Raw genomic sequence first — 24,475 nt, 5'->3', positions numbered from 1 at the left:
GCAAGCTTATTACTGATTACTTGTGCCCAGTTACATAGGCAGTTATTTGATAGCCCCAGGTCATTGGGTATTCTTATTTATGAATCATATAATTCACTGAATATCCTGAAGAGTTCCAAGATCGAAGGTATTATTTGTATAGATCTCATGCTGGTATCTCTTCCCGATATACCTTGCTACCTTCCATGCATTTCGATAGATGCAGCAGATGCCCCCGTTCTCGCCGTACATATGCAGCAAAACAAGCCGCCGCCACAGTTACAGCCCCAGCACTGATCATCACCGGATACTGAAACTGTTCCGGCAAGGGCCATATGATAGTCGACGCAAATGAAAGCATTTCGAAGACGCTCTGCAACGCAATTTCCGTGGTGGAGAACCTTGCTCGAGCATGTTCTTCAATGTTCTATACCCTATAAGCATCACTTGAATGAGAATTAAGTGAATGAAACTCACCTCCTGTATAAGAAACTGAGCAGACAGATCAAAGCCCCAGAGGCCAACCCTACTCAGAGCAACGCCTATTGTCAAAGCAGCTGCAGCTAGTCGAGAGTTCAAGGAACATAGCACAAATGTAGTGGTAGCACCGGCCAAGCAGCAAAGTTGCCAATTCAAAAACCACAGTCCGGATCGAATGGGTCCAATCCGGTTCATGATGACGGGTGCTGCCCAGGTGCCTGACAACTCTCCTATTATAGAGCCGATGCGCATGCAGCTTACCTCAAACGAAGTAAAGCCACTATCCAGCAAGTATGTGACCATTGTACCCGCAAAGGAAAGGACAGTCAGGTAGAGTAGGCTCAGTGACAATGATGCCAGGAACACCGAGCTTGCGACATAGCTCTTCCAAGGAGAAATTACATCGCGCAGGTAGTTCATACCTGATGAGGTTTTTTGTGTAGATGACTGTGTCACTTCGCTATTCTCACGTTGAAAGATGGCCATTGGTCTTTTCAGAGCAGGTACAGATCGGTATACGTGAGCAATAGTGACATACTCCACCAGAACAGATGCAATATTCAGGACAAACACTGTCCATATTGCGACTGTTGTCGAGAAGCTATCCACTAGAGAGATGAAAACCGGCGCAATCAACTTGCAAAATAAGTCAATCCGTCTCATCGACGCATTTAATTCTATTGTTTGTTAGAATACCTAGGTACCTAAGGTCAGGGGTAGATCAGTGAGCCTATATAGTGCTCCGTGATCATATAGTAAGTTTCAGAACTCACCTTGTCGGGGGACATGGATGCTGTCCGAAATGACGATTGCCTAAATAAAACTCAAGTCAACAAGATGGATCGTAATATGTGTTTGACCAGAGCATACCCAATCTCGTTCAACAGCTACTGTATTCACGGTAGCTGCCAACTTCTCCAAGCAAGCAAGAAAGCCAGCAACAATGAATAAAACAGTAGCAACGCCACTACCACTTGTTGAAAATAGATATGCGAAACATAAGCAAGATGCCGCAACCGGAATCCGTTGCCAGACTGCGAAACTGTTAGCTGACTAGCCATTTCATTGGTAGCGCGCGATATCACCAATTGAATGCCGTAGAGCTACAAGTCGATCTGACTGATCAACTCGATCTCCTAACCACGACGACAGGGCAACCGTTGAGAAAGACCGGACGAGCGCGTAGATCGAAGCATACAGCAGAGTGCCGGGAAAAATGGAGGCCAGGAATAAGACAGCGCCGAACTCAAACATGCGCGAATTCCATGTAGAAATCGTATGTGAGATGTACAATCGCTTGAGCACCGATTGGGGATCGACCTCTGATTGACATTCCGATGAAGATTCAGAATTATCGGCAGGTAATAATCGAGCGGACTCGCATTGAGTCGAAGAACTGATCGCCATGTCAGACACTGATAGACAGCTTCAACCAGAGAAAGTTGAACCCTTGTTAACAATGCTATTATTGTGTATTAAGAAACCTATGTAACTAGTGGTGAAAATCGGAATCAAAACACGGGTAAGGAGGTCTCTCTCCACTATGGTATCATACTACCAACTGCACTAATTTGGAAAATTCGGCTAGAATGGATCCCGACGTCCCTAAATAAGCAGATAGTGCTAGTAATGGTGGTAGTTATATTAGTAGTCATTGGAAAAATAATATTTTCGAGGTTGAAAAGTTGAAAAGTTGAAGAGTAAAAGTTGATTGTGAGATGATCTGATAACATCTTTAAAGTACACTGAAAATAAAACTACATGATTTTGATATGCAAATGTATACGATATCCAAAACGGGGTGAATTCTAATACATACAGATGACAGGGGAAAACTTGTCATCGCAAGAAGCAAATATATTACGAGCTCTCGCTTTTGCTCTTGTCCTCGCTCTCAGCCTTGGTCTTAGTCTCGACATCGGCCTCAACATTGACAGCCTTGGCCTTCTTTTCTGAAATCCATTCAAGAAGACCCTTAGCGTCTTTTTGTACCCTTCTCGCCAGTACGTCCTGGACTTTCACGGCAACACCCTCCTTGTGACCCCATCGCTCGACGAAGGTCTGTGTGATGGCTTGTTTCGATTCCTTCCTATTTTCACGCACGTACTGCTCAATTTCGCCTTCTGTAGGGAGAGCGAATCGCTGGTGGGGGTACTTGAAATATTTGACGTCGCTGAAAAGTTCCAAGCGATTCTGTCCCTCAGGGATCTTGAAGAAGGTGTCGACGGTCTCGTGGGAAACCTCGCTCAGAGAAGCCGGTTGCCAAGATGCCTGGCGTGCAGGCTTGGACACCAGACGGGCCTTGACACCCTCGACAAAATCGGGGTGGCGCATGAAGTTTGCGGCGATCTCGTGCTCCCGCTGGAACGTCTCGGAGATGTTCCACTTACTGCCAAGACGCAATTGGCGCAAAGTCACCTTCAACGAAGTTGGGGAGCGAGCTTTGAGGGTTTCCAGCATCTTTTGTGCCCATTGGACGTTAGTGCTCTCGTTCTCCAGCGACTGGAGAATCTCTTCCACAGTGTTGAACTTGAAGTTGCGGTCGATAGCACGTCGTGAATCACCAAGAACGCGTACACTCTCTTCTTGAGGTAGGCCAACCGAGAATTCAGCGAGGGTCTTGTTCACGATGTTCAGGCGCTCGGGGAGCTCCATGTGGTCGGGGAAGACTAGCTCAGACAGACGCTGGGTCGCGCTGCTGAGAACGCTCGAGTGTAGGTAGTGGGTGGCAATACCGGTGTATAAAGCCTCTATGCCGTTGAGGCGCTCAGAGGTCAGAGCCAAGTAAGTGCCGAGCTCGCCGTCCAAGCGTGGCAGGAAGAATGAGGCACCCACGTCAGGGAAGAAGCCGATAGTAGTCTCGGGCATGGCGAAAACAGTTCGTTCGGTCGCAATTCGGAATGGAGCGTGCATGCTCAGGCCGACGCCGCCGCCCATGGTAATCCCATCCATGAATGAGATAACCGGCTTTGTGTAAGTCGCAATCGTGTGGTCGAGGGTGTATTCAAGTCCGAAGAATTCTGACGATGCTTTCTGTCCAGCTTCACCTTTCTCGTTCTGGAGTGCGAGTGCCGCAACATCGCCTCCGGCGCAAAGCGCCTTGGATCCTGCTCCAGAAATAAGGACCATGTTTGCCAAGTGGGACTTTTCCCATTCCTACATCAATCAAGTATTTAGTATATCCAGTCTTTGTCTGACATATGCCAGCTGGCTACTAACCTTCAGACGGGGCAAGATCTTTCGCGCCATGGAGCCATTGAGAGAGTTGAGTTTCTTAGGTCGGTTGAGCTCGACGCTGCGTAGACCGTAGATGGAGGTAAAGAGAACATCGTCAGGCTCGTCGCCGGGGAGCTCTTTGGGAAGGGTTGGAGATGTCGACATCTGGCTCAGATTAGTGCCTTTCTCATAAAAGCCAGGTTTGTTCGTTCATACCGCAGCTGTCCGGAAGGCAGGGTTAGTTACCTTAGCACGTAGAGGCATTGCCGAAGGAAACCGCGAGATCCAGCTCGGCGGCGAGGAAAGACGGGGAAGGGAGTGTCGAAGTAACATGAGTACAAGACACAATGAGGGATACGTGGGAGGAGGTTATAAAGGCAATTCAGATGTTCTCCGCACTGTCGACCTCGGGAGTTTTTTTGGTCTGGATTTTCTCCGGTCCGAGGGCCAGCACTTATCCGCCCAACACCAGCACTAACACCACATTTGTGTATGCAGTCCACATTAAAATTGCATAAATTAAGGGCTATTATAGGACCAATGGAGGGCAGTAAGACGCAAGAAGATAGATGAATGCTTTACTAGGAAAGCTTTATCTGGATATATTCGATTATTGTTCCAACATCTGATCAAGTTCGAAGTGAGCAGTTCCTGGTAAGATTCATATTCTATTTGTACAGATACGGAAAGGAAGGTATCAAAATGCAATACATGTTCGGATTCTCCGTTCACATCAATTGATGTATACCGCTTTGGCTGGCTTCTGGGTCAAATCCCGAGAATGATACTTCAGCATTCGGTCCAGCGCTCTCTTCTCAATGATCAATCGCGCTGTCGACAACAAATTCTTCACATCCACATCCTCCCGGTCCATGATAGTCGCGAACTGGTCCAGATTGGACATCTGTTCAAACAGCGTTTCATCCACCTCTTCGGTAATGAAAGTGGACCGACCATTCTTCGTGGCCCATCCGTTCCCAGCCATAAAGTTTTGCAGGTAAAATGGTGTGGTATTGTACGGGCAAGAGATCTTGTTATCAATGACAATCAGCTCTCCGCGCGAGAACCGGTAGCTGAGCGCAGTACGCCAGGCCTGGTCGTAGACCTTGGCTGGCAGGTCGGTGGAGAAGTCACGAGGATGAGGTCCATGGGCAACACCACCACCATTGCGAATTGGCGATTGTTTGTCGCCAGCGCGAGCTCGTCCAGATCCCTTCTGGGGGAGGATCTTCCGGTGGCTACCGTGTACGTCGTCCCTCCACTTCGTGCTGGCGGTACCTTGTCGAGTGTTATCACCCTCGTAAATGACTGCGCGGTGCAATAGATCTCTCCGGAGAGGCATCAGGAGTTCCTTTTGCGAGTATTCCACCAATCGAGCGGGTTCCATTGACGGGAATCTGTAGGTCATGACGGAGACGGGCTGATCCCACGGTGCGGGAGACGCAGCTTTAGTAAGGTCGGAAGTTGTGGAGGCATTTATTTGAGCCTCTGTAGCCATTGATCGAGCGATGCATCGTCTCTATAGCCATTTAATTGTCAGCGATTAAATTGTCCGTGCCTGTAACGACGCAGGCAATGTCCATACCGTCATGTTCTCCGATCCGGACAGTAGACCACTTGAGCTGCGTGACAGCAATCTCAATGCCCGAAGGGCCTCACTACCAGACATTTTTAATAAGGACTGGAGAAATATACGTGGTTTTGATGGTATGCGGCGTCGGAATGGGAAGAGCAAAAGTTGCTGGGGAGGGCGGTGGGCACCAGCAGAAGTCTTGGCTCAGCAGAAAAAGTTGATAGCCCGAAGACAACAATCGACCGCCCATTACTCGGCTTTCCCACCCCCAACTCAATCCATCGAGAAGCCTTTTCATCATGGCCCACTGCGAGCGAGCTTCCAAGCCGCTGCTTCAATGCCTGCGCAAATCCTACACTAAAAGCCTTCCGGTCATCCAAAAGCAGGCACGTGGCTTCCAGTCCACGGCCACTGTCGGAGAAGCTCAAGAAGAGAGCCTACCATTCCACAAGTCTCCAGATCCAGCCCTTGTGTCGAGTCCCCGATTGGAGAGACGCTTGATGCGCCAGGGAACCACCCCAATTGGATCCCGTCGTCGCCGTGCTGCCCTACAGGATTCTCCCAACCTCCCATTCGAGCAGTTACCCTACCAATGTTTCCAGGAAGCACGACAAGTGCTCCTTGCTGATCGTACAGAGAAGCTGAAGGAGATTGATTCCATGCGTCAAAAGATTGCGAATGTAGTCGCCCAAACCCCCAAAGACGCTGCCGGGAAGCAATCACAGAAGTCCCGAGTGACCGCAATGCAGTTGCATTTGGAGCGACTCAAGATTTTGGCCGATATTAACGATCCATTAGTGAAGAGGAAGTTTGAAGATGGCCTGGGTATGTTTTTTTCAACATCAATATATATGGACATAGACTAATATTCTGGTGATGTAGGCGACATGAGCAAGCCCATTTACCGCTACCTGGCTGACCGTAAATGGCGGGAAATGCGCCGTAAGATTCTGGTGCAGCGTATCACACAGATGAACCTCGTTCCCGATGTCCTGCCTCATTGCGATCCTACTGTTGATACCAAGCTGTATTTCGGAAAGCGACAGATCCAGCCCGGAGACTTTGTGCTGTCGAAGGACAGTGCCACCGCGCCCAAGCTGGATGTGCAGCTGTTTGAAGCTGGGGAGAAATTGGTGACAATTGCAGTCGTCGATCCAGATGTTCCTAATGTTGAGACAGACAGCTTCGACTATAAGGCGCATTTCCTCGCCGTCAATGTTCCCCTTTCGGCCATTAATACCAAGGTCGATCTCTCTCAGCTTTCGGCAGACTCCCAGGTTGTTCTCTCCTGGCTGCCACCCGTCGCTCAGAAGGGTAGCCCGTACCACCGTCTGGCTGTCTTCATCATGGAACAGAAGGACTCTCAGTCGCTTGACTTTGCTGCTGTCAAGGCCAAGGAGACTGAGCGGGAAACGACCCTGCTCCGCTCTCTCCAGGCCCGTTATCACCTCAAGGCCATCGGTGCACACCTGTTCCGTACCCAGTGGGACGAGACCACCCTGGAGGTTATGAAGGAGATTGGCTTCGAGGGAGCCGAATTGGAGCTGCGTCGGAAGAAGGTCGAGCCTCTTCCTTACAAGAGGAGAAACCCCTCCAGCTTCCGTTAAATCCGTTCGCTAGTTCAGGTCCAGTCCCAAGATCGTTGTTGAGTCTTTTATATTTTGTATTGTACAATTGAACATGTATGAATATGCACAGCAGAGGTTCCTTTTTTCAAATTCAATCCAAACCCAAACTCCAATTACAAATGCTTTTCGTATTCCAAGATTATCAGGCTTCAACCGGCTCCAGGGTATTCTTGATCCAATTCGCTCTCAGAAACGGGAATACCCTTGCGACAATCTTCCCATTTATAAGCCCCATTGGAACCGGCCCAGTACTTCTCGAATCTCTTGACCAGGGAAGGTTATCACCGACAAGAAATACGTGACCCTCAGGAACCTACAAGAAAGAAAGAGTTAATGACTTTAAAATACAGGATGACAGCAGGTATTATAATCTCACCTGAATCATATCCGGAGTTTTACCAACCCCATCGCTGTACTGCGCATCACGACAAACAAAGTCCCCAGGCATCCCAATAATCCTCTTGGCAGCATGGACACCAATGAAGCTAGGATGAGCATATCGCACAATATCACCGACAGCAATGTCCTTGCCATACCTGGCTCTTCGATCAATGAGCAAATAATCGCCTGCGGTTCGGAACGTCGGGTACATCGAGGGACCCTCGCATAGCTGGACGGTCGCGATGTTCTGCCATGCTAGGGAGACGGCGCAGAATATGCCAGTGCTATTCAAGGCGATCAAACCGACAGAGCGCAGGTTGCTGCCGAGGACTTTGCGTAATACGTTTTCCATTAAGAGTTGTGTTTTTGTTCTCGTATTCGTTTCAATGTTTCGATGTTCAATATCATAGCTTTGTAAGGTTTGATAGGTCATGTGACCGCACCGCAGCTTTAAAACTCAATTTTCTCTTTTTCTCCTTCCCTTTTCATTTACCCAAGTCACGAGTCGGTTTACCACCAACAGTCCTTCTTCTGGACATGCTTGGACATAATTGGACATGATTGATAGCTGTGTCTTCATTGCATTCGCCTCGTCTACCATATCGGCGTATCATTTATGCTGTGAGCGCCTATATAGTAGACGTCCGTAATGTCTTGAATAGTGGAGGAATTACCTCGACACAGGGTTACAATAGTGACCAGACTAACTACGTACCACCAGCCTCGTCTTTGCAGCAATCATTTATCTATACAAAGTTGTCTCAGCCCGTCGCTGTTGGAACTAACCCTATCTCTACGGAGTACCCATCGCTTTTCCAAACGCTAGAGCTTGCCGTCGCCGATACATTCAACTGGACGAAGCAAGTGTGGATTATAAGCAAGATTAACGCAACCGGCCAATAACTTGTTATTGGTCGTCCCCCTGTCCGTCTCAATAATGACCCCATTTCATTATGGGACTGGGTCTTTGAGACTGGCGTAGTGGGGAGACATTCCTGCAATCCTATATAGTAGAATTGAATATATGAATATATTTATTTTGAATTCCTTGTCAGCGCTAACTTCGGATATGTATGTAAACGCCCCTCTCTTGTTGCCCGATGCAGGTCAACGTCGAACATTTCAGTACCATGTGCATCAAGTCTGGACTCTTAGACGATCAGATCAAGATTACGCAACTTGGAAACCTCCTTGCACCCGGGCACCTGCTAGAAAGAAAAAAAAGCTGAGCGCTACTGCCAGGTGGTTTCATTGTGCATACAGGTCAGATGGAAAGTCAAGGCTGGATGCATGTACATTGCAGCGGGGGTATATTGAAAATCCCGAGGTACAGAGTACTCAGTACAAACTAAATCAATAAATTAGACCAGATGGGAATGAATGCAATGTAGTAAATATGCACAATGTAGTTTGTTTTGAATGTTTCATCTGATCTTCAGATTTACATGGTCTGTGTCCGTTGGGACCTAGTCCATCCGTCGTACTCCGTTACTCCGCTCTATGTTCCGTCTTATGAGTTACCTGCGTCGTAGACAAGAAAAACTAGAAAAACTCTCCGACACTAAAAATCCATAGCGTAGTTCGAGATCCTTAGCCGCGGACTTTCTAAAATCAAATGAAAAATCAAGGGCCAAGGAGGATCAAGAAGAACCAAGGATTGGAATTGAACTAAAGATAAAGTAGCTCAAAAGCAAGCAATGCACCCGACCGCCGATCTCGCTGAGGTATGAAGTACTAAGTATACAATCATAGAAACGGAGCAAAGATGCTCTCCACTTAAGAAGATATAGTAAAACTAAAAAGGGAAAGGTAAATGAAAAAATATGAAAAATTAAGTTCCAGTTTACACTTTGTTTTCAATTTGGAATAAGAAGTAAGAAGGGGTTAAAGTGTAGTATACTCCATATATTCCACCTCGGCCCAACACTGTTCCATGGTTGTTGGAATCTTGGAACATGGAAACTCGCTGACACGAGGTCCCATTTCTTCTCTTAGTTCCATATCAGCCGTGCATAGTACATACTGAACAACAATGCACAGCACATCACACGGAGGGATCGTACTATGTGTGTATGTGGATGTTGGGATGTGCCGGCTGAGCGGGTTGAGCGGGTTGACGTACTTCAGTGGGACATGGATCCAAGATGAAAAGGAAGAAAAAGAAACTAAGACGGTGTCACTCATGGATGGTTACCTACTTGGAGTGACCTAACTATGGATTAGCCATAAGCCATAAGCCACCTTTCACACTCTTTTTACTCTGACCGATACTACACAGACCACCGTACTAATGAAGCGCTAAACTAAAACCAAAAACTAGTTCAGGTGTTCTGTTATTAGTTTGGAGTCTAAAAATCTAGGTCTAGGATACTAGAAATAGATACAGGCTTTTACTTATTCGCCCTCGGTGTGATCACATTGCGTGGCGCCTCTGCATAACCCTTGCCCATCCTGTGATCGTCCTCTTCGTGGTGTAAACATTCCAACTGGCCCCCTATGCATGGGCCATGGCACATAGTCTACGAATAGCCCTTGACTGAAGGGAATGATAAGCCGCGGATTGGTTAACTAACTAGTTTACTCCGTACTCTGTGGTGCATAGGCTGGACTGATAGGTGGATCTAACTGAAGTACCATAGAAGAAACAGAAACCTGGGTCCAAGAAATGTAGCACATAAATTGGATCTCAAGTATGGTAAGCACTCCATAGTAATACGGTGTTCTCAATCAAAGGTCAAAGTTTCCCTGACCGCTTCCATTTTCTCATACTTTTACTTCCACTCTTCAAAGTACGGAGTATATCCGTGTGACTTATTCTATTAGGCTTCCCTTTGTTTGAGTCGCTGGTCAGATCTGACCCACATACACCCAGGCCTTCTGTGGCGTCGCGCCTCAAGACCCTCGTACAAGCTGTTGAAGATGGCATAGCCCTGCGACGCACGGGTCAAACCGAACTCAATCATGGGGTGCATTGTTCAAGGTACGATGACGTTGAGTCTTGTTTACTGCTCTATTTTGAGTCAATACTATGGATGACTATGTATCTATGTACTTATCTAATATTTTTAGTATAGTTCCAGGCTACAACCTAGTTCAAGGCCAGCTGTCAAGTTAGGAAAAAAAAAAAAAAAAGGGGGGGACAAGGACAATCCTACCGAGGCTGTCCCTTGAGTCTTCATTTTTCCGCCTCCACGTATGGGCCGGTCCGGCATCCTACACCGCAAGAAGATGACATGCCGCTAAAGTAAGCCAAATGGACTTAGCCCTTCCGCTGCAGACTAAATGCCAAGGACCCAGTAAACAGGTCCCAGGATTCAACCCGGTCCTCTTTTTTTTTTCAATTTCCGTCTGGAAGACGAAGGAAGGCTGGGTTTGGATCCACAGTGGAGGATGAAGATGAACGAGTCGGAGAGAGAGAGTGAGAAGGAAGTAAAGTAAATTACTATTCAATATTGTATGGGTGTGCGGAGTATGATTCCTACCATTACATAGGTACTAGGTTATCACTATTGATCACTTACACAACTCTGGAGCCCTAGTCTACGTATCACTAGTTTGTTAGTACAACACTGCAACTGCACCAGGCTCTGAGTGCACAGTCGTCCTGTAGTAAGGCCTGTACGCTGTAGAATGTACGTACACCTCCAAAGATCGACCATGGGATGGTGCCCAGGTGTCAGCTCAGGCTAGAAAAAGGAGTAGGTGGCATACTGATTGGCTAAATTTCGGGATTATACCCACCCCTTGCCCTACTAAGTATAAGCCGGTGGGTTCCTGCAAAGTAAGAAGTAGGTAACAACGGAATAGGACAAGTTAAGACTGCAAACTTGAAACATGGGAATTTAGATTGAGAAGTAAAGTCCAATCAGGAGTAATGATTAGGGTATAGACTCGTACTAGTAGACTAGTTAGTTCTTTCCGAACCTTGGAAAAGGAGGCGCTAAGTACGATCAGATCCCACGTTGTGAATGGTCTTCCTAATCCTAGTAAGATTTAATTTAATTCTATTTATCAAATTTTCACCTAGAAACTAGCTCCGAGCTCAGAAATGAGCACGATTCAATTTGCCTCAAGATTCATCACATTTACACATTTGCACATTTACACATTGTCTTGGTCCAAGAAATAATAATTCTGTCTCTCTGTACCGACTCTTCCGCCCTTGATTGAACATGATATTCTCAATAAAACCCACTGTACAACGTTATGAAGTGGATGGAGAATGGAGAACGGAGCAATGCATGGCAGTTTATAGGAAGCCCACAACACCCCCACAATAGTCAGGCTCAGACTTGAACTTAAGACTTAGACTCAGGTGATACCTTGGTAAACTGGAGAATGACTGTTGATCTTTGAATGTGCGTAACAGGAGCATAGTTCCTACTAAGCCCTGGAGGTATAGAGAGGGGCGGGGTCTATACCTCATTGGTTGAAACAAGGAAGGATCGGAATAGAATACCTCCTGCATTGCATGTAATATATGATGCGGAGAAATGAGAGAAATTACTGGGTATTACTACTATGAAGTTGAAACCCTTGCGTAATAGACACAGACTCGGTCGATGAAACGAAGGGAAGTCTTGATTGCCGATCGGGTCGGGACAGCATTCCTGTACTAAATATCCACTTAGAACGAAATAAAGTGGAAATTTTAAATAATTAAATTATTATCTCCATTCCCAATATTCCCCTGGTCACTAAAACGGTGGAACTTGCATGGAAATGACCCGTTCTATGCAGCCTGGTCTAGTCTCCTTTAGTATCAACGTCGTGTCATCGGGATCGTGGATACTAGATCGTCCCTTCCCTTTATATTGCCTTTCCCTCCTACTTTGTTATAGCATACCTAGATAACCTACATCTTCGCCCTTGATTAAGAACCGACTGTTCCTCCTATATTACTGGAGGGAACATCGGTTTATACTCTTCACTACATTTCCACCTTTCTACTACAAATTCAAATCACTTTATGGCCGACTACTGCTGGCAACAACAGGCCTCTTCAGGCTCACAATGGCTTCCAGAGAACGTATACTATAATGAACAGTCCACCATGTCTGGACAGGAATGGCAGTCTTTTCCTCAGCGACGCACAAGAGTCACAAAACCTCGAAGTGCAAGCAACAGTCCATCAACGACAAGCAGACGGAGACAAAGCGCTATGAATGCTAGCCAGTATCAACACTCACTAGAAACCGCTCTTCTCGCCTCTGCACCTCGGAACTCTCGCCCGATTAGTTGGCATCCTACTCCAGCAAGGACTAGAGGTCTTTCCAACCCAACTATCTCGGATAACTACGCCCACTTGAATATGAACATGAATCAGATCCCTAATGATCTCAATTCCAATTTCTCCGTCTACAACGACAACATGATGTCCTACCCCGTCTCTGCCGGCCCTCCCTTCTCGCCAACGAATTACTTTCCTGTTTACGACCAGGATGCCACCATGACCATCTCACAGGCTATCCCTGATTATATGTCGACTATGGATCCCGAGGGCTGGTCGATTGATATGTTCTCGATAAACAATATTCCTCCTGCCGCCACCGCTTGCCCTAGTTATGCTAATGTGCCATCGCCTGGCGAATTAAGTGGACCATCGACACCGGACTTCCTTCCTATCCAACAGTTCGACGAGCCAGCGCCGTTGAAGAAGGCCAAGTCGGACGAGGAGCTTGTCGGCATGGGGTTGTATAGTCAGCCTGGTGGAACCATTCAGTCACAGAAGGGTCTATTAGGCAAGGGTCTCAAATTGGAGGAAACCTTCAAACCGGACGACACGGACGACAATGATGACGAAGAGGATGAAGTTCAACCCCAGGCTCAGAGCTTGACCTTGAACTCGAGCTTCAACGAGTTTATCCCAGTCTCTATACCACAGATCCCTCAGAATATGTCGATGCCTAAACAAGCCACAAAACAGGCTTTGAACTTCCTCCAAAAATCTTTCTTCTTTGATCACGATTATTCCCGGCAGGTGGCGCAGCCTAATCTGAACCAATCGTGCATGAGTTATGGATGCGGGTGGATTTGAACCAATCGCTTCGAAATCCTGCTTTTTTATATATATATTCATCTTTTCCAGCGGCATTTTGGCGGAGTTTCCAAGGTTGACTTTTTGGCTTTGGCCCTTTTTTTTTTTTTTTCTTGGAGTTGCATCAACATGGATCATGGCTAGGTTGGATATTGGGTTCGGTTACTTGATGGATTTGGATACCCTGGGAAACTTATTTAGATGGGACATGTCTTTGTTCATAGGTAGATAGCAATAACAATATTATCTTATCAAGACTTTAAGACCATTATGTACTTAGTTCCAGGGTTACTACTTGATTCGGACTAGCCCTTTCCATTTATAACTGATGTGTACCGCGTACCTACTTCCCGTGCTATCTAATGCTTTGTACCTATGTACTTAAAGGTACAACATGTTCTAGACTCAAAATTGTTTAATGGATTGAACCTGGAATTAAGTCCGGTACTTAGTCACTCACTCATGACTCGGAGGAAGCGATAGGAAGGTTGACCGCATCTCAACCGTTCAAATTTTGTCCAGGTAGCTCCGAGTTTCGATCCATGCTCCTTTCATCATTGGAAGGTTCGCTACTGCAACCATCGCCCTACCCTGGTCTGCTGTTCCCATATATATGCATGTCGCAGTGTTAGTGTATGTCACATCGCTCATCACAAGGGACAAGTCGTAGTATGGAATTACTTAGGTCTGGACAAGTGGTCTTTCCATGCTCGTCATACCAGAGCCCTAGTCTGGAATGTGAAATGACTGACTCATTGAAAGCCCTGAATCTGGTGGCGTTTGGATGTTATTTATTGGCGGATGACGCTCACAATCCGGTTAATTATAGGTATCTATCTGGCCTATTTTTGATTATTTATCCTGAATTCCTTGGGACTATTGACAGAAGCGGGCCATGACAGTCGACGTGTTCTAGAACTCAGCCACGCCTCCGACTCGCGATTAGTGCCCTTCACCATAGAAACTCACGGCCATCTGGAAGCTCCCCAAATGGCCACATAAAATGGCCACATAATACCATTCGCGGGAACAATTTCCAACGCAGCCAGAGATTCCGCATGCTCCACCAGAATTGCGCGTCGGCGCAGGGTACAGTTCCGTCACCTTGATTTTTGAAGTTGAAGATCGAGCCGGGCAAGCATGCTTTACGAATGTAACCAACGGGTGAAGAAGCCACGACTGCTTGCGCATGCTCTTTCGTCATCCTCGGAAAGACTTCTTCAACGCCGCGGCCAAAATCCCGGAGGACAGTGAGAATAGCAGGAGAATGTGAACTATGTATACCGAAGCCGACGAAGCCTGGCTCTGGCTCCCCTTGGCGCAGAATCATAAGAAGCTTACTTACGAGACTATCGCGACGGAATCTAGAGCAGACGCATAGCTGTGTAATCCACCACAAATCTCGACCTCCGTAGCCCCAGCTTGCTGCGAAGATGTTTCTGGCTAGCTCGCCTCCAACCTTCACGCGGATGTAATGATCGTGCGCATTTTTCGGGTATACATTTCCTCTTGAGCCACGTTGCCTCTTGAGTACTTTCGGGCTCACTCGCCCTCGTTTGGTTAGATGCTCTTGTGTTATGTCACTGTCTTCGAGCTTCTCAAATTATCGGTTAACTTCATGGCTTTCCATGAAATACCTTCGTAGATATAACCTGGGGTCCTACTCTATGGACTCGGAAATTGATATTGAAAGATTGACCAAAATTCTTGGAAAGTGACGAGGCTCTGAGTCCTGCATCTTGACATGGACCTATTTCATCTCTAGGTCTATCCATGGCTCGGGATATGTATATTTTGACCGTGTGACCGCAGACGGACAGAACCTAGACGCGGCAAATTTTTATTTTTTTCCAAAATTATCAGACTTGTTATTTTTATTCACAATTCAGCTGATAGTGATAATTACCTAAGAAGAACTTCTTCTCAAGAAGCGTTATGATTTTGTTGTCGAGCATTGATATAAGTGGAGAGCTCTGTATCCCACTCTTATTGGCTCGAAATTGAATTATCGGAGAAATACTCCAAATGGATCAACCTTCATCCGAAAATATTCTCTGCAAACATAGAATTGACTTCAGGTCTTGATATTCAATCAACATTAAAAATGGCTAAGGTCGTCTTCACCCCATGGAAAAACAAGTCCCAACTGCTCGAGGTTCGGGCGGAATTTTACCCTTCACCATCGTATGAAGGTCCGGATCTGCGGTCTCATGCTTGTGCCTTGGTATGCTTTTCTCCAATTTTATATCGTCTCAATTTGAACTGTCAGTGCTCATTTATCACCTAGGTTGAAGCTTGGAAGCTGCGTGGTAATATCCCTCATCATGTCGAGGCGACTGCGTTGTTGACGGATGCTATTCTTCATGATGATGTACAGAGGAACTCAATTTTCTCCATTCGGGCTACTTACTCAGCTGCTTTTTGTCGGTATGTTTTTGATTCTTCTTTGATCCCTTGGAATTTTTCTCTCGCATCAGAAGATACTCCCTGATCTACGTAATTTGTTACATGAGACTGGAACTAACAGACTACCAGCTTCGTAACGGGCCTTGTGGACACGAAGATTCACGGCCAGCGCAGGACCATGTTCCAGCGCGCCATGGACCAAGGTCTTCCAGCCTCATTTGTAGAGCTGCGCCATGAAGCAACTCACCGCGAGCCACCGTCGCTCATAGTATTACGCAAAGCGTCCCAGCGATCTCTTGAGTGGCTATGGCATAACTACTGGGCCGAAATTGACTCCACTGCTCTCCCAGTTGAAAATGGCGAAGGCTTCTCTGTCAAAACAGCACTGGATCGTGTTTTGCGCCAATGCTCTACTGCTTCAGAGCCGTCCAAGAAGCGGAAACGTGACCATGACTCGGTCTCTTCGCAGCTTATTGCTATCTGTGATTCGTTGGAGGGAGACAGTGTGCGCATTTTAGCTTCGACTTTGGTAGAGGGGTATTTCTTTGATTCTAATCGGGAGTAAGTCTGCATCATTTTCTACTGATTCTTCCTGCCGCTGACACGCTCATATAGATTCGGAGACTCCTTGCAAGATTCATTCCGCAACTGGGACTCTATCTTGCAAAAGGTCACTCAAAGCCATCCTACGTTTTTGACGTATCTGACAGAAGAGCTTATACACGGTCTTGTCTTTGCTGACGATTCACCCGTCAATGCACAGTCAGAGGCTCGTTATGAATGGCTCAGCCATCTACTATCTGCACCATCGTGGGAATCTCAGCGGCATATCATCCCTCGCGGCTATATTCTCACTGCCTGCAATGAACATCCTAACCACTGGAGTAAAAAGCTTGGGGACCGTTTGAGGGAGAGTGAGAAGAAGACTATCGAATCTCAATATGCCGCAGCTGCGACTTCTCAGGAAAAGTCTGTGCAGAATGGCTCGGTTGTGTCGGATGAAATGGTGAAGTTGAGGGAACATGGATGGGGGTATATTGAGAAGTGGGATAGTCGGCCGTTGGGCATCGCGTCCAACTAGTTAGATTGTAATCTATTCACATGTGCTGCTGGCAGCACCAAAAGAAATTATTTATGAAATACAGGACCCGTGGAGCCGGTGAGCCTCAAATTATCTAGATGTACTGTGAAGATCTGAATTACCGCGAGCGTAAAAGCGTGTAAAAATTAAGAGGATATGATAGGCTGAACACCCAGATACCTCTGGCCAACTGACCTCGGGCTCAATGATACATCTTCGCCTTGATATGCTTCAGATTTTTTGACTTCGGAGTTACATTTCGGCTTGTACAAAGTACTCTCATTAGAGTCATTACTGGTGAAAATGGCAGCAAGGTGGAAAGGCTACTAATATGGAAGGGATCGGAGCGGGAGATCTATTATACGAAATCGTGATATGTAATCCAAATTGATTAACAACTGATAAGTTAGGACATCTTCTTCCCCGCACCTTTTTTAGTTATGAATCTTGCAAAAGCAATCAGATCATTTGCATCTCCATCCTATCTAAAGCACACCAGAGCCATGCATATCCAATCAATTCCTATGTGTAGGGACGACTACTTCTATTATCTATATGATCGTAGGTATGATGATCAGCGCAAACTGACATGTTTACTTCACAGGGACGGGGAAGGGAAACAACTATGCCTATCTGGTCACAGATGAGCTGACCAAGAACTCCGTGATAATTGATCCTGCCAACCCACCAGAGTTCGTTCCTCCAGGGCTGTCCCATCTGATTTCAACATGAATTGCTCTTACTAAATGTGTTTCCCTAGGGTTGCTCCGGAGTTGAAGGCTCAAATCAGTGCTGGAAAGATTGAATTGACCGCTATAGTTAATACACACCAGTATGTTATACTCATGTCAACCTTCAATGAACATTTGACTAATCCGTCTCAGTCATTGGGACCATGCTGGAGGAAACGAAGAAATGGTAGGTCTATACGATGTATGAATCCTACTCTTGAGTTGACACCCTTTCAGTTAAAGCAATTTGGCAAGCTCCCTCTTATTGGAGGTAAGGATAGCCCATTTGTTACCAAGACACCAGCCCATGGTGAGGAGTTTAAGATTGGAGAACGTATTACCGTCAAGGCTTTACATACACCCTGCCACACTCAGGACAGCATCTGCTACTTCATGCAAGACGGGGACGAACGTGTAGTTTTTACCGGCGATACATTGTTCATTGGCGGTATGTTTCAATTCAAGGCTTGCTTCAAAACCTAAGAAGCTAAGTTTTATACAGGATGTGGCCGGTTCTTTGAGGGGAATGCTGCAGAGATGCACAAGGCTTTAAACGAGACGCTTGCCTCTTTGCCAGATGATACCAAGGTTTATGTCAGTTTTTCCCCCTTGAGCTGGGTGTGATGTATACTAACTTCTTCTAGCCTGGTCATGAGTATACCAAGGGGAACGTCAAGTTCTGTCTTGCTGTCTCACAGTCAGAGCCGATCAAGAAGCTAGAGGCCTTTGCGGAATCAAACAAGGAGACACAGGGCAAGTTCACTATTGGTGATGAGAAGGTATGTAACCAGAACCCATTAGTCTTAAATAACTACGTACTGATCTTAATCTCAAGCTCCATAACGTTTTCATGCGCGTCAATGTAAGTTCGAGGTTACTCATTTCTTTGAGCAAACACTTATATTGTACTAGGACCCCGAGATTCAGAAAGCTACTGGCAAGACTAACCCAGTAGATGTGATGGCTGCTCTGAGAGAGATGAAGAACAATTCTTAGAATAGAAAGAAAGGTCTACTGAATTAGTATTCTAGAATTGTTCTATTCGGGGATCATTATGGGCTGTAACTGTACTTAAAAACTATGCTTGAAAGGTTACGTAGTTCTCTGAGACCAAAGCTTAGTCTCCCTAAAGAAATAATACGAATATCTTAGCTCGTATAATAAATCGAGACAAAAAATATTAAATTTTTTTTCGTGATAAAATGGCTGAACTTTGTAATGTGGAACGACGTCATATCCACTTTCTTATCAACTCAGTTGCATTGCTAGCTATTCCTCCAGCTCTCCGCAAACCACCATGCAAGCTTGATTGACTCACAAGAAATTCCCAAATCTATAATTCTGAGCTCAGTGAGCTGCAATGGACCATGACCTTGTGATCCACTCGGCCGTGGACGAGGTATGTGTCCCCGCAGTGTGCGGGGTCTAATCACTCATTAATCGATTGCGGTAGAACCACCCCAGCGACAATGAGTCCCAGAACCAACTTGAGGTAAGAAAAGAAGAATACCAAGTTTATATCCTTCTAACTAATGATATCCTAGGTTGTGTTCGGTCCCGACTCCAACCACCGCCGCAAATCGTCCCTTGTGACGATGGACAAACCGCGGTTCAAAATTCTCCAAGATGCCCATGACAAAACTACAGCTTGCTATGTTCATTCCTTAATTGCAGGAGAATGGGCAGGCCTCCCCCCTAGACTAGGCGAGACGCAGAGTGTGACACCCACGGTGAAGGAGGAGGAGCCCACTTTTGACGTAAGGTCTCTCCGACAGGATAATGTGGCTGCTGTAGTTGACGGTGAAAATAAGACGCTGAAACCTGTGTCGACTATCATACAATCTAGACATTTGACAAAACGACAGCTGTCCGATATGGCGTGGAATGTGCGAAAGCTGTCCAAGAAACTGGGTAGCATCAGACTCAAGCTCACAGTCAAGAATGTCTTTGTTGTGAGTAAGGCATATGATGAATCCATGGTCAGTTTGACGAGGAAAATTACCCGGTGGCTACTTTCTAAAGATCGTGATGCGCCGTATAACGTTTACGTGGAGAAGCGCATGGAGACACATCCAGACTTTGGAAAGTTGCAGTTATTGCAGGAGGAGCCAACGGCAAAGAACCGATTGAAATTCTGGGATGCGAAGCTTGCACAGGAACAGCCCCATCTATTCGACTTTGTCATTACTCTCGGTGGAGATGGCACGGTTCTCTACACCAGCTGGCTCTTTCAGCGAATCGTTCCGCCGGTTCTCTCATTTTCGCTTGGCTCGTTGGGATTTCTGACAAATTTCGACTTCGCCGATTACAAGAAGATCTTGGAGACAGCTTTCCGTGATGGAGTGGTCGTGAGCCTTCGACTACGGTTTGAATGCACCATCATGCGAAGTAAAGCTCGCTCGAAAGATCCCCATTCACGGACTCTCACCGGGCGCGACTTGGTGGAGGAGCTGATCGGGGAAGAGGGTGAGGATACATTAACGCATACTCCAGATGGAGTGTATGAGATTCTCAACGATGTCGTTCTTGACCGTGGACCAAATCCAAGTATGTATAAGGATGCAGATTGCATGCATTTCAATGCCTCTAATTTCTATCTCAGCCATGTCGCAAATCGAACTATTTGGCGACGACGAGCATTTCACTACCCTTCTTGCAGACGGTATCTGTATTGCAACACCAACAGGGTCCACGGCGTACAACCTAGCGGCTGGTGGCTCCCTCTCTCACCCTGATAATCCTGTCATACTTGTCACTGCCATATGCGCTCACACTCTATCATTCCGCCCAATTATCCTCCCCGACACCATTGTCCTACGTATGGGCGTACCCTACGACGCCCGAACCAGCTCTTGGGCTAGCTTTGATGGTCGTGAAAGGTGAGTTCTTTCATGAAATTCGAAACAAGAGAAATAGTACTGATCTTCCGTGCAGAGTTGAATTGTTGCCTGGGGACTACGTAACAGTCTCTGCTTCAAGATATCCGTATGCCAATGTTCTAGCCCAGGGACGACGCGGCGAAGACTGGGTGCACAACATTTCCAAGACTTTAAATTGGAATTCTCGAACGAAGCAGAAAAGTTTCAAGTAGCTCCGCTTCTAAAGATGGGATATGGCCTGGTAATTTTGGTTGTTACAGCTGCTTTAGGAAATTTCATACAATATCTAATCAACAGAATTCCTACCCTTGGCGAATGTAACGATTTCTCATCTACTATCCAGTACGTAAATAATTGAAAATTTGCATCGAGTGGATATATAGAAACTAGTCGAACCAATTTTTTGTTTCCGGGGCAGCTTAGCTTATCAGTCCCGCCTATAAAAACCCACTGCGGTTAAAAATTTTCTTCTTCCTTCCACAACCTCCTTCTTCGATCTTCACCGAACATAAAGACTTTAACTCTCCACTCTGATTTCACTCTTTTTCTCTCATTCTTCTATTTATCTATCTTATATATTGACTTGGTATGTTCTATCTCTTCCTCGACCTCATCACGGGCAGCCAGCCTTTCATATGATGAAAACGCACCTACATTCGCAGTTTCCACGCTAGCCTCCACCGAATTCGAACTCACCGGAGAGCAATGGGCGCATTACTTCCTTGGATGTCTGATTGAAAACACTGGCTAGCCCTTTTGGGGTTGATTGACTTGGTGTTATTGAGCCTCTACTAACGTGGTTTTCAGAACAGTACTCAATACGAATAGAGCGCGTCTCATTCGATTGTTCTCCCATAGAACAATTATTATCAATTATTGAAAATATCTGCTATTGCTCCGCATCTCCTTGCGTCGCCTAGTTGCAAGGGTTGTTCCCTTGGCTGTGGGCTGTCGCCGGGATATGTGGATTATAGTACTTAGTCCTAGTGCCAAGAATGAATTAAAACTTCTGATAATACCCAGACTCAAGTAAAATCAACGTAGCATTTGAAGAATCTCCAAGGATTCTGTGGGCGACTCTTCTTTATACGTACTCTGTTTTGCATGTGCGAAATTCCCGACTTGCGTCCTCGGGTACTTGTACTCCACCGTAGATTGTATCGCATCTCCGACCCTTGGCACTCACTAACCACAACCACCAACAGAAACAACCACAACAATTCCTCGTCCCTACCTTTCTCGCTCATCCCAAATCCGCTTTTCTCCACTCACCTCATATCTGCCTCAACACACGTCTTTATGGCTGCGCCGTCCAGGCAATCCGCCATGCTGTCGCTCGGCAACAACACGCCCACATCCAACGAGAAACCGTCACCACAACTGCCTCCAACTCCACAGCCAACAACAACTGGTCTCCGAGTACCCTCAAACAGAAAGACTATCTATGACCGACACCTCAACCGAAGCCGGACGGGCGAACTTAGCCGCGCGAGCTTCGCCTATCTATTCGCCGAGATGGTCACATATGCCCAGCGAAGAGTAACAGGCATACAAGACCTAGAGAAGCGGTAGGTCCCTGCCTCTGACTAAATTTGGGGCCTCAAAATCGGAAGATTGAGAAATCTTCTCAAATGTCGGCTTTGCGGGACTGAACTAAGTATTGTACAGATTAAACGAACAAGGATATCCCCTAGGTCTTCGTCTTCTAGACATGCTCTTCTACAGAGCTACCTCAACCTCATCCTCCGCCCTCTCAAGCTCATCAACTACTTCATCCCCTCCAAACCGCCCCTTACGCATCCTAACTCTCCTCCATTTGATTCATGGTCCGCTCTGGCGCCTCCTTTTCCAGCGCGCGGCCGACGCCCTCGAACACTCTGTCTCTCCCGACACACCTAACGAATACATGATTACCGACAATGAACCCCTCGTCAATACATATATTAGTGTTCCGCGGGAGATGAACATGCTCAATTGCGCTGCTTATGTCGCTGGTGTCATTGAGGGTGTTTGTGACGGCTGTGGCTTTGAAGCTAAGGTTTCGGCTCATAATCAACCTACCGATATGTGGCCTAGTCGGACTGTGTTCCTGGTTCGCTTTGGAGATAGTGTTATGGAGAGAGAGAAGGTGCTTGAACGGTCTGGTATTAAATAGATGCTATTTTTGGGACTGCTCGGGTATGAGCTTCACAGGTTTAATCCTGCTCTTCATTTTGCGAACTGGGATTTCGTCTTGGGAATGGATGAGAGAACCTATGTACAAAAATCTCGGATGTTACTAACGGGATATCATTCAAATTAGAGCCCCTCCAGGAGAGGGAATGATTTTAAATGCCGCACCATAAAACATGCATTGGCGATACCAAAGGAAAAGCCTTGTTTCGTAGTATCATGAACGCTCCTCCACTCGTCGCCGTTTGTCCCGATCTTCATATGGTGACGGACTGCGCTTTCGTCGCGGAGATCTAGATCTAGACCTCGATTTCGATCGTCGCCGTCGAACAACACTGGCATTCGCGCCAGTGGGCCCAGATCCCTGACCGCGGCCATCGCCATGATAATCAGGCTTAAACCGATCATCAGAAATACCGACAGGGGCATCGCCGTCGCGTCGCCGACGATTGTCAACAAGTCCGCTTCCGAAAGTCCCTGTATCCTCACTCCTCAGATCACGATAACGCGTACGACCCTTCTTTCCCAGCTTGGTCATGTCGCGAATCTGCATATACTGAGGCAAATTCTCGCGCGCGACATCGTCCACAAATGCACGGCCCATGAGAGTCCGCTGATCCAGCCCCTCGCTCTCCTGAGTGTCGCGGAAGAAAGCACCCTTGTGGAAATATTTTTGCATATATCCCGTCTGACCGCGTGATGCATCGCGCTCTTCCCTCTGCTTGGCGACGAAATCGCTGTCTTCGCGCTCTCGTTCTGCCGCTGTGAGATTTTGGCGCCGCTCCTTCTCCGCTCTCTCTTTTTCGGCTTCTTCGAACACAGCCCGTGACCGCTGCACTCGCTTCAGTTCTCGGAGCTTCCATGCTGCGTATTCCGCTTCGGGGTCTTTGCCGTCCGTGTCGTCAATGGCTTCTTCATTCTCGCCGATCTCTTCATCGTCGTCCCATGCTTTTTTAGCTGCTGAATGGGCAATCGCGTTTTTCTCTAGCTCGTCTCGGATCAGCTGATCGACCTGTTCTTGTCGTTGTTCGTATCGGGCGTCGTTTTCTGCGGCCGAGTCGGCCACGCCCGTTTGAGATTGGCTTTTGATTGCATCGCGCTTGTCCTTCTTAATGAATGTAGGCCGTAGTAGGACCCGGGGCGCTTCATCTTCCGAGCTGCTCTCTTCTTCCGAGCTTTCCTCCTCTGATTCTTCTTCCGACTCTGATTGTGGTACAGCTTCCGACAGAGTATTTGGTTCAAGTCCTGCCTGACCCGGCGCGACAACAGAGCCGTCTTCATCTTCGTCCTCTTCTTCAGTCACGAAACCATCCTCATCATCATCCTGCTGTTTTTCGGGTTTCGGTGCCGCCGCGGAACGTTGTCTCGCTTGTTGTTGTTGCTGCTGTCGTCGGCGCTGGGCTTGGGCCTCGGCCTCTAGCCGTTTTTGTTCTTCTTGTTCTTCGATATCGTCTTCCTCTTCATCTGATTCGGGAGATTCTACCAAGGGCTTTCCTACTCTGTGTCGATTGACCGGCTTGAGTGGATTTGCGGTCATCCGCCGAGAGGACTGCGGAAGAGGCATTGCTGTGGATTGATCGATGTGAAGAAGGTGGATGAAAGAGACTGATGGCTGAGGTGAAAAAGGATTGTCGTTGGAAATCTACTGTTTCATTAAAAATAGTGGTGTAAACTTGAATTTGCTGTAGCGTTGACGTCGCAGCGCAGAAGAGCTTCAAGATTAAGAATTAATATCACGTGATTTGATCGAATTACTAGTTGTGAAATATATCGATTTCATTTTGTTATTCACTCTATAGTCATAAAGTTTAAACAGAGCAGGGTCTTGAATATATATTCTTGGCTATATAGGTCAACAGAGCTACGTATAATGAGATTCTATCGTCCTCCCCGATTAACCAATTAGTAAATT

General features: G+C 46.7%; 12 protein-coding genes across 12 annotated transcripts; 6 read left to right on the top strand and 6 right to left on the bottom strand.

Moving 5' to 3' along the window:
* Window positions 1–145: 145 nt before the first annotated feature.
* Window positions 146–1,854, bottom strand: N7495_001804 (putative iron-regulated transporter; the record flags this gene model as incomplete). Its single annotated transcript, XM_057204474.1, has 5 exons — window positions 146–406; window positions 457–1,136; window positions 1,233–1,272; window positions 1,330–1,493; window positions 1,545–1,854. Coding segments are annotated over 5 exons (1,455 nt in total), but the record flags the coding sequence as incomplete, so codon positions are not given.
* A 465-nt stretch (window positions 1,855–2,319) lies between these two features.
* N7495_001803 (mitochondrial 37S ribosomal protein mS47) lies at window positions 2,320–3,939 on the bottom strand (the record flags this gene model as incomplete). Its single annotated transcript, XM_057204473.1, has 3 exons — window positions 2,320–3,615; window positions 3,679–3,840; window positions 3,892–3,939. 3 exons carry the CDS (start codon window positions 3,937–3,939, stop codon window positions 2,320–2,322), a joined length of 1,506 nt encoding a protein of 501 aa, XP_057068546.1.
* A 469-nt stretch (window positions 3,940–4,408) lies between these two features.
* Window positions 4,409–5,344, bottom strand: N7495_001802 (mitochondrial 54S ribosomal protein uL4m; the record flags this gene model as incomplete). The annotated part of the gene is made up of 2 exons (XM_057204472.1): window positions 4,409–5,194; window positions 5,261–5,344. The coding sequence occupies 2 exons, from the start codon at window positions 5,342–5,344 to the stop codon at window positions 4,409–4,411; spliced, it is 870 nt and encodes a 289-aa protein (XP_057068545.1).
* A 203-nt stretch (window positions 5,345–5,547) lies between these two features.
* On the top strand, window positions 5,548–6,855 carry N7495_001801 (mitochondrial 54S ribosomal protein mL38; the record flags this gene model as incomplete). Its single annotated transcript, XM_057204471.1, has 2 exons — window positions 5,548–6,073; window positions 6,131–6,855. The coding sequence occupies 2 exons, from the start codon at window positions 5,548–5,550 to the stop codon at window positions 6,853–6,855; spliced, it is 1,251 nt and encodes a 416-aa protein (XP_057068544.1).
* Window positions 6,856–7,018: 163 nt separating this feature from the next.
* Window positions 7,019–7,609, bottom strand: N7495_001800 (putative mitochondrial inner membrane protease subunit 1; the record flags this gene model as incomplete). Its single annotated transcript, XM_057204470.1, has 2 exons — window positions 7,019–7,189; window positions 7,253–7,609. The coding sequence occupies 2 exons, from the start codon at window positions 7,607–7,609 to the stop codon at window positions 7,019–7,021; spliced, it is 528 nt and encodes a 175-aa protein (XP_057068543.1).
* Window positions 7,610–12,226: 4,617 nt separating this feature from the next.
* N7495_001799 (uncharacterized protein) lies at window positions 12,227–13,294 on the top strand (the record flags this gene model as incomplete). The annotated part of the gene is made up of 1 exon (XM_057204469.1): window positions 12,227–13,294. One exon carries the CDS (start codon window positions 12,227–12,229, stop codon window positions 13,292–13,294), a length of 1,068 nt encoding a protein of 355 aa, XP_057068542.1.
* Window positions 13,295–14,246: 952 nt separating this feature from the next.
* On the bottom strand, window positions 14,247–15,032 carry N7495_001798 (uncharacterized protein; the record flags this gene model as incomplete). Its single annotated transcript, XM_057204468.1, has 2 exons — window positions 14,247–14,839; window positions 15,014–15,032. 2 exons carry the CDS (start codon window positions 15,030–15,032, stop codon window positions 14,247–14,249), a joined length of 612 nt encoding a protein of 203 aa, XP_057068541.1.
* A 366-nt stretch (window positions 15,033–15,398) lies between these two features.
* Window positions 15,399–16,781, top strand: N7495_001797 (rRNA-processing protein LAS1; the record flags this gene model as incomplete). The annotated part of the gene is made up of 4 exons (XM_057204467.1): window positions 15,399–15,518; window positions 15,582–15,721; window positions 15,830–16,261; window positions 16,316–16,781. The coding sequence occupies 4 exons, from the start codon at window positions 15,399–15,401 to the stop codon at window positions 16,779–16,781; spliced, it is 1,158 nt and encodes a 385-aa protein (XP_057068540.1).
* A 503-nt stretch (window positions 16,782–17,284) lies between these two features.
* Window positions 17,285–18,508, top strand: N7495_001796 (hydroxyacylglutathione hydrolase; the record flags this gene model as incomplete). The annotated part of the gene is made up of 9 exons (XM_057204466.1): window positions 17,285–17,342; window positions 17,386–17,473; window positions 17,542–17,613; window positions 17,666–17,699; window positions 17,750–17,960; window positions 18,015–18,106; window positions 18,157–18,291; window positions 18,348–18,374; window positions 18,425–18,508. The coding sequence occupies 9 exons, from the start codon at window positions 17,285–17,287 to the stop codon at window positions 18,506–18,508; spliced, it is 801 nt and encodes a 266-aa protein (XP_057068539.1).
* A 364-nt stretch (window positions 18,509–18,872) lies between these two features.
* On the top strand, window positions 18,873–20,603 carry N7495_001795 (putative NAD+ kinase; the record flags this gene model as incomplete). The annotated part of the gene is made up of 5 exons (XM_057204465.1): window positions 18,873–18,911; window positions 18,966–19,004; window positions 19,057–20,059; window positions 20,115–20,391; window positions 20,447–20,603. 5 exons carry the CDS (start codon window positions 18,873–18,875, stop codon window positions 20,601–20,603), a joined length of 1,515 nt encoding a protein of 504 aa, XP_057068538.1.
* Window positions 20,604–21,690: 1,087 nt separating this feature from the next.
* Window positions 21,691–22,546, top strand: N7495_001794 (trafficking protein particle complex subunit 5; the record flags this gene model as incomplete). Its single annotated transcript, XM_057204464.1, has 2 exons — window positions 21,691–21,959; window positions 22,060–22,546. 2 exons carry the CDS (start codon window positions 21,691–21,693, stop codon window positions 22,544–22,546), a joined length of 756 nt encoding a protein of 251 aa, XP_057068537.1.
* Window positions 22,547–22,780: 234 nt separating this feature from the next.
* On the bottom strand, window positions 22,781–24,127 carry N7495_001793 (microfibrillar-associated 1 family protein; the record flags this gene model as incomplete). The annotated part of the gene is made up of 1 exon (XM_057204463.1): window positions 22,781–24,127. One exon carries the CDS (start codon window positions 24,125–24,127, stop codon window positions 22,781–22,783), a length of 1,347 nt encoding a protein of 448 aa, XP_057068536.1.
* Window positions 24,128–24,475: the final 348 nt, after the last annotated feature.

Source organism: Penicillium taxi, assembly GCF_028828555.1.
Source record: "Penicillium taxi strain IBT 34144 chromosome Unknown utg000001l_segment0_segment0, whole genome shotgun sequence".
Taxonomy (NCBI): Eukaryota; Fungi; Ascomycota; class Eurotiomycetes; order Eurotiales; family Aspergillaceae; genus Penicillium; species Penicillium taxi.
This window is presented reverse-complemented; position numbering and strand designations above follow the sequence as displayed.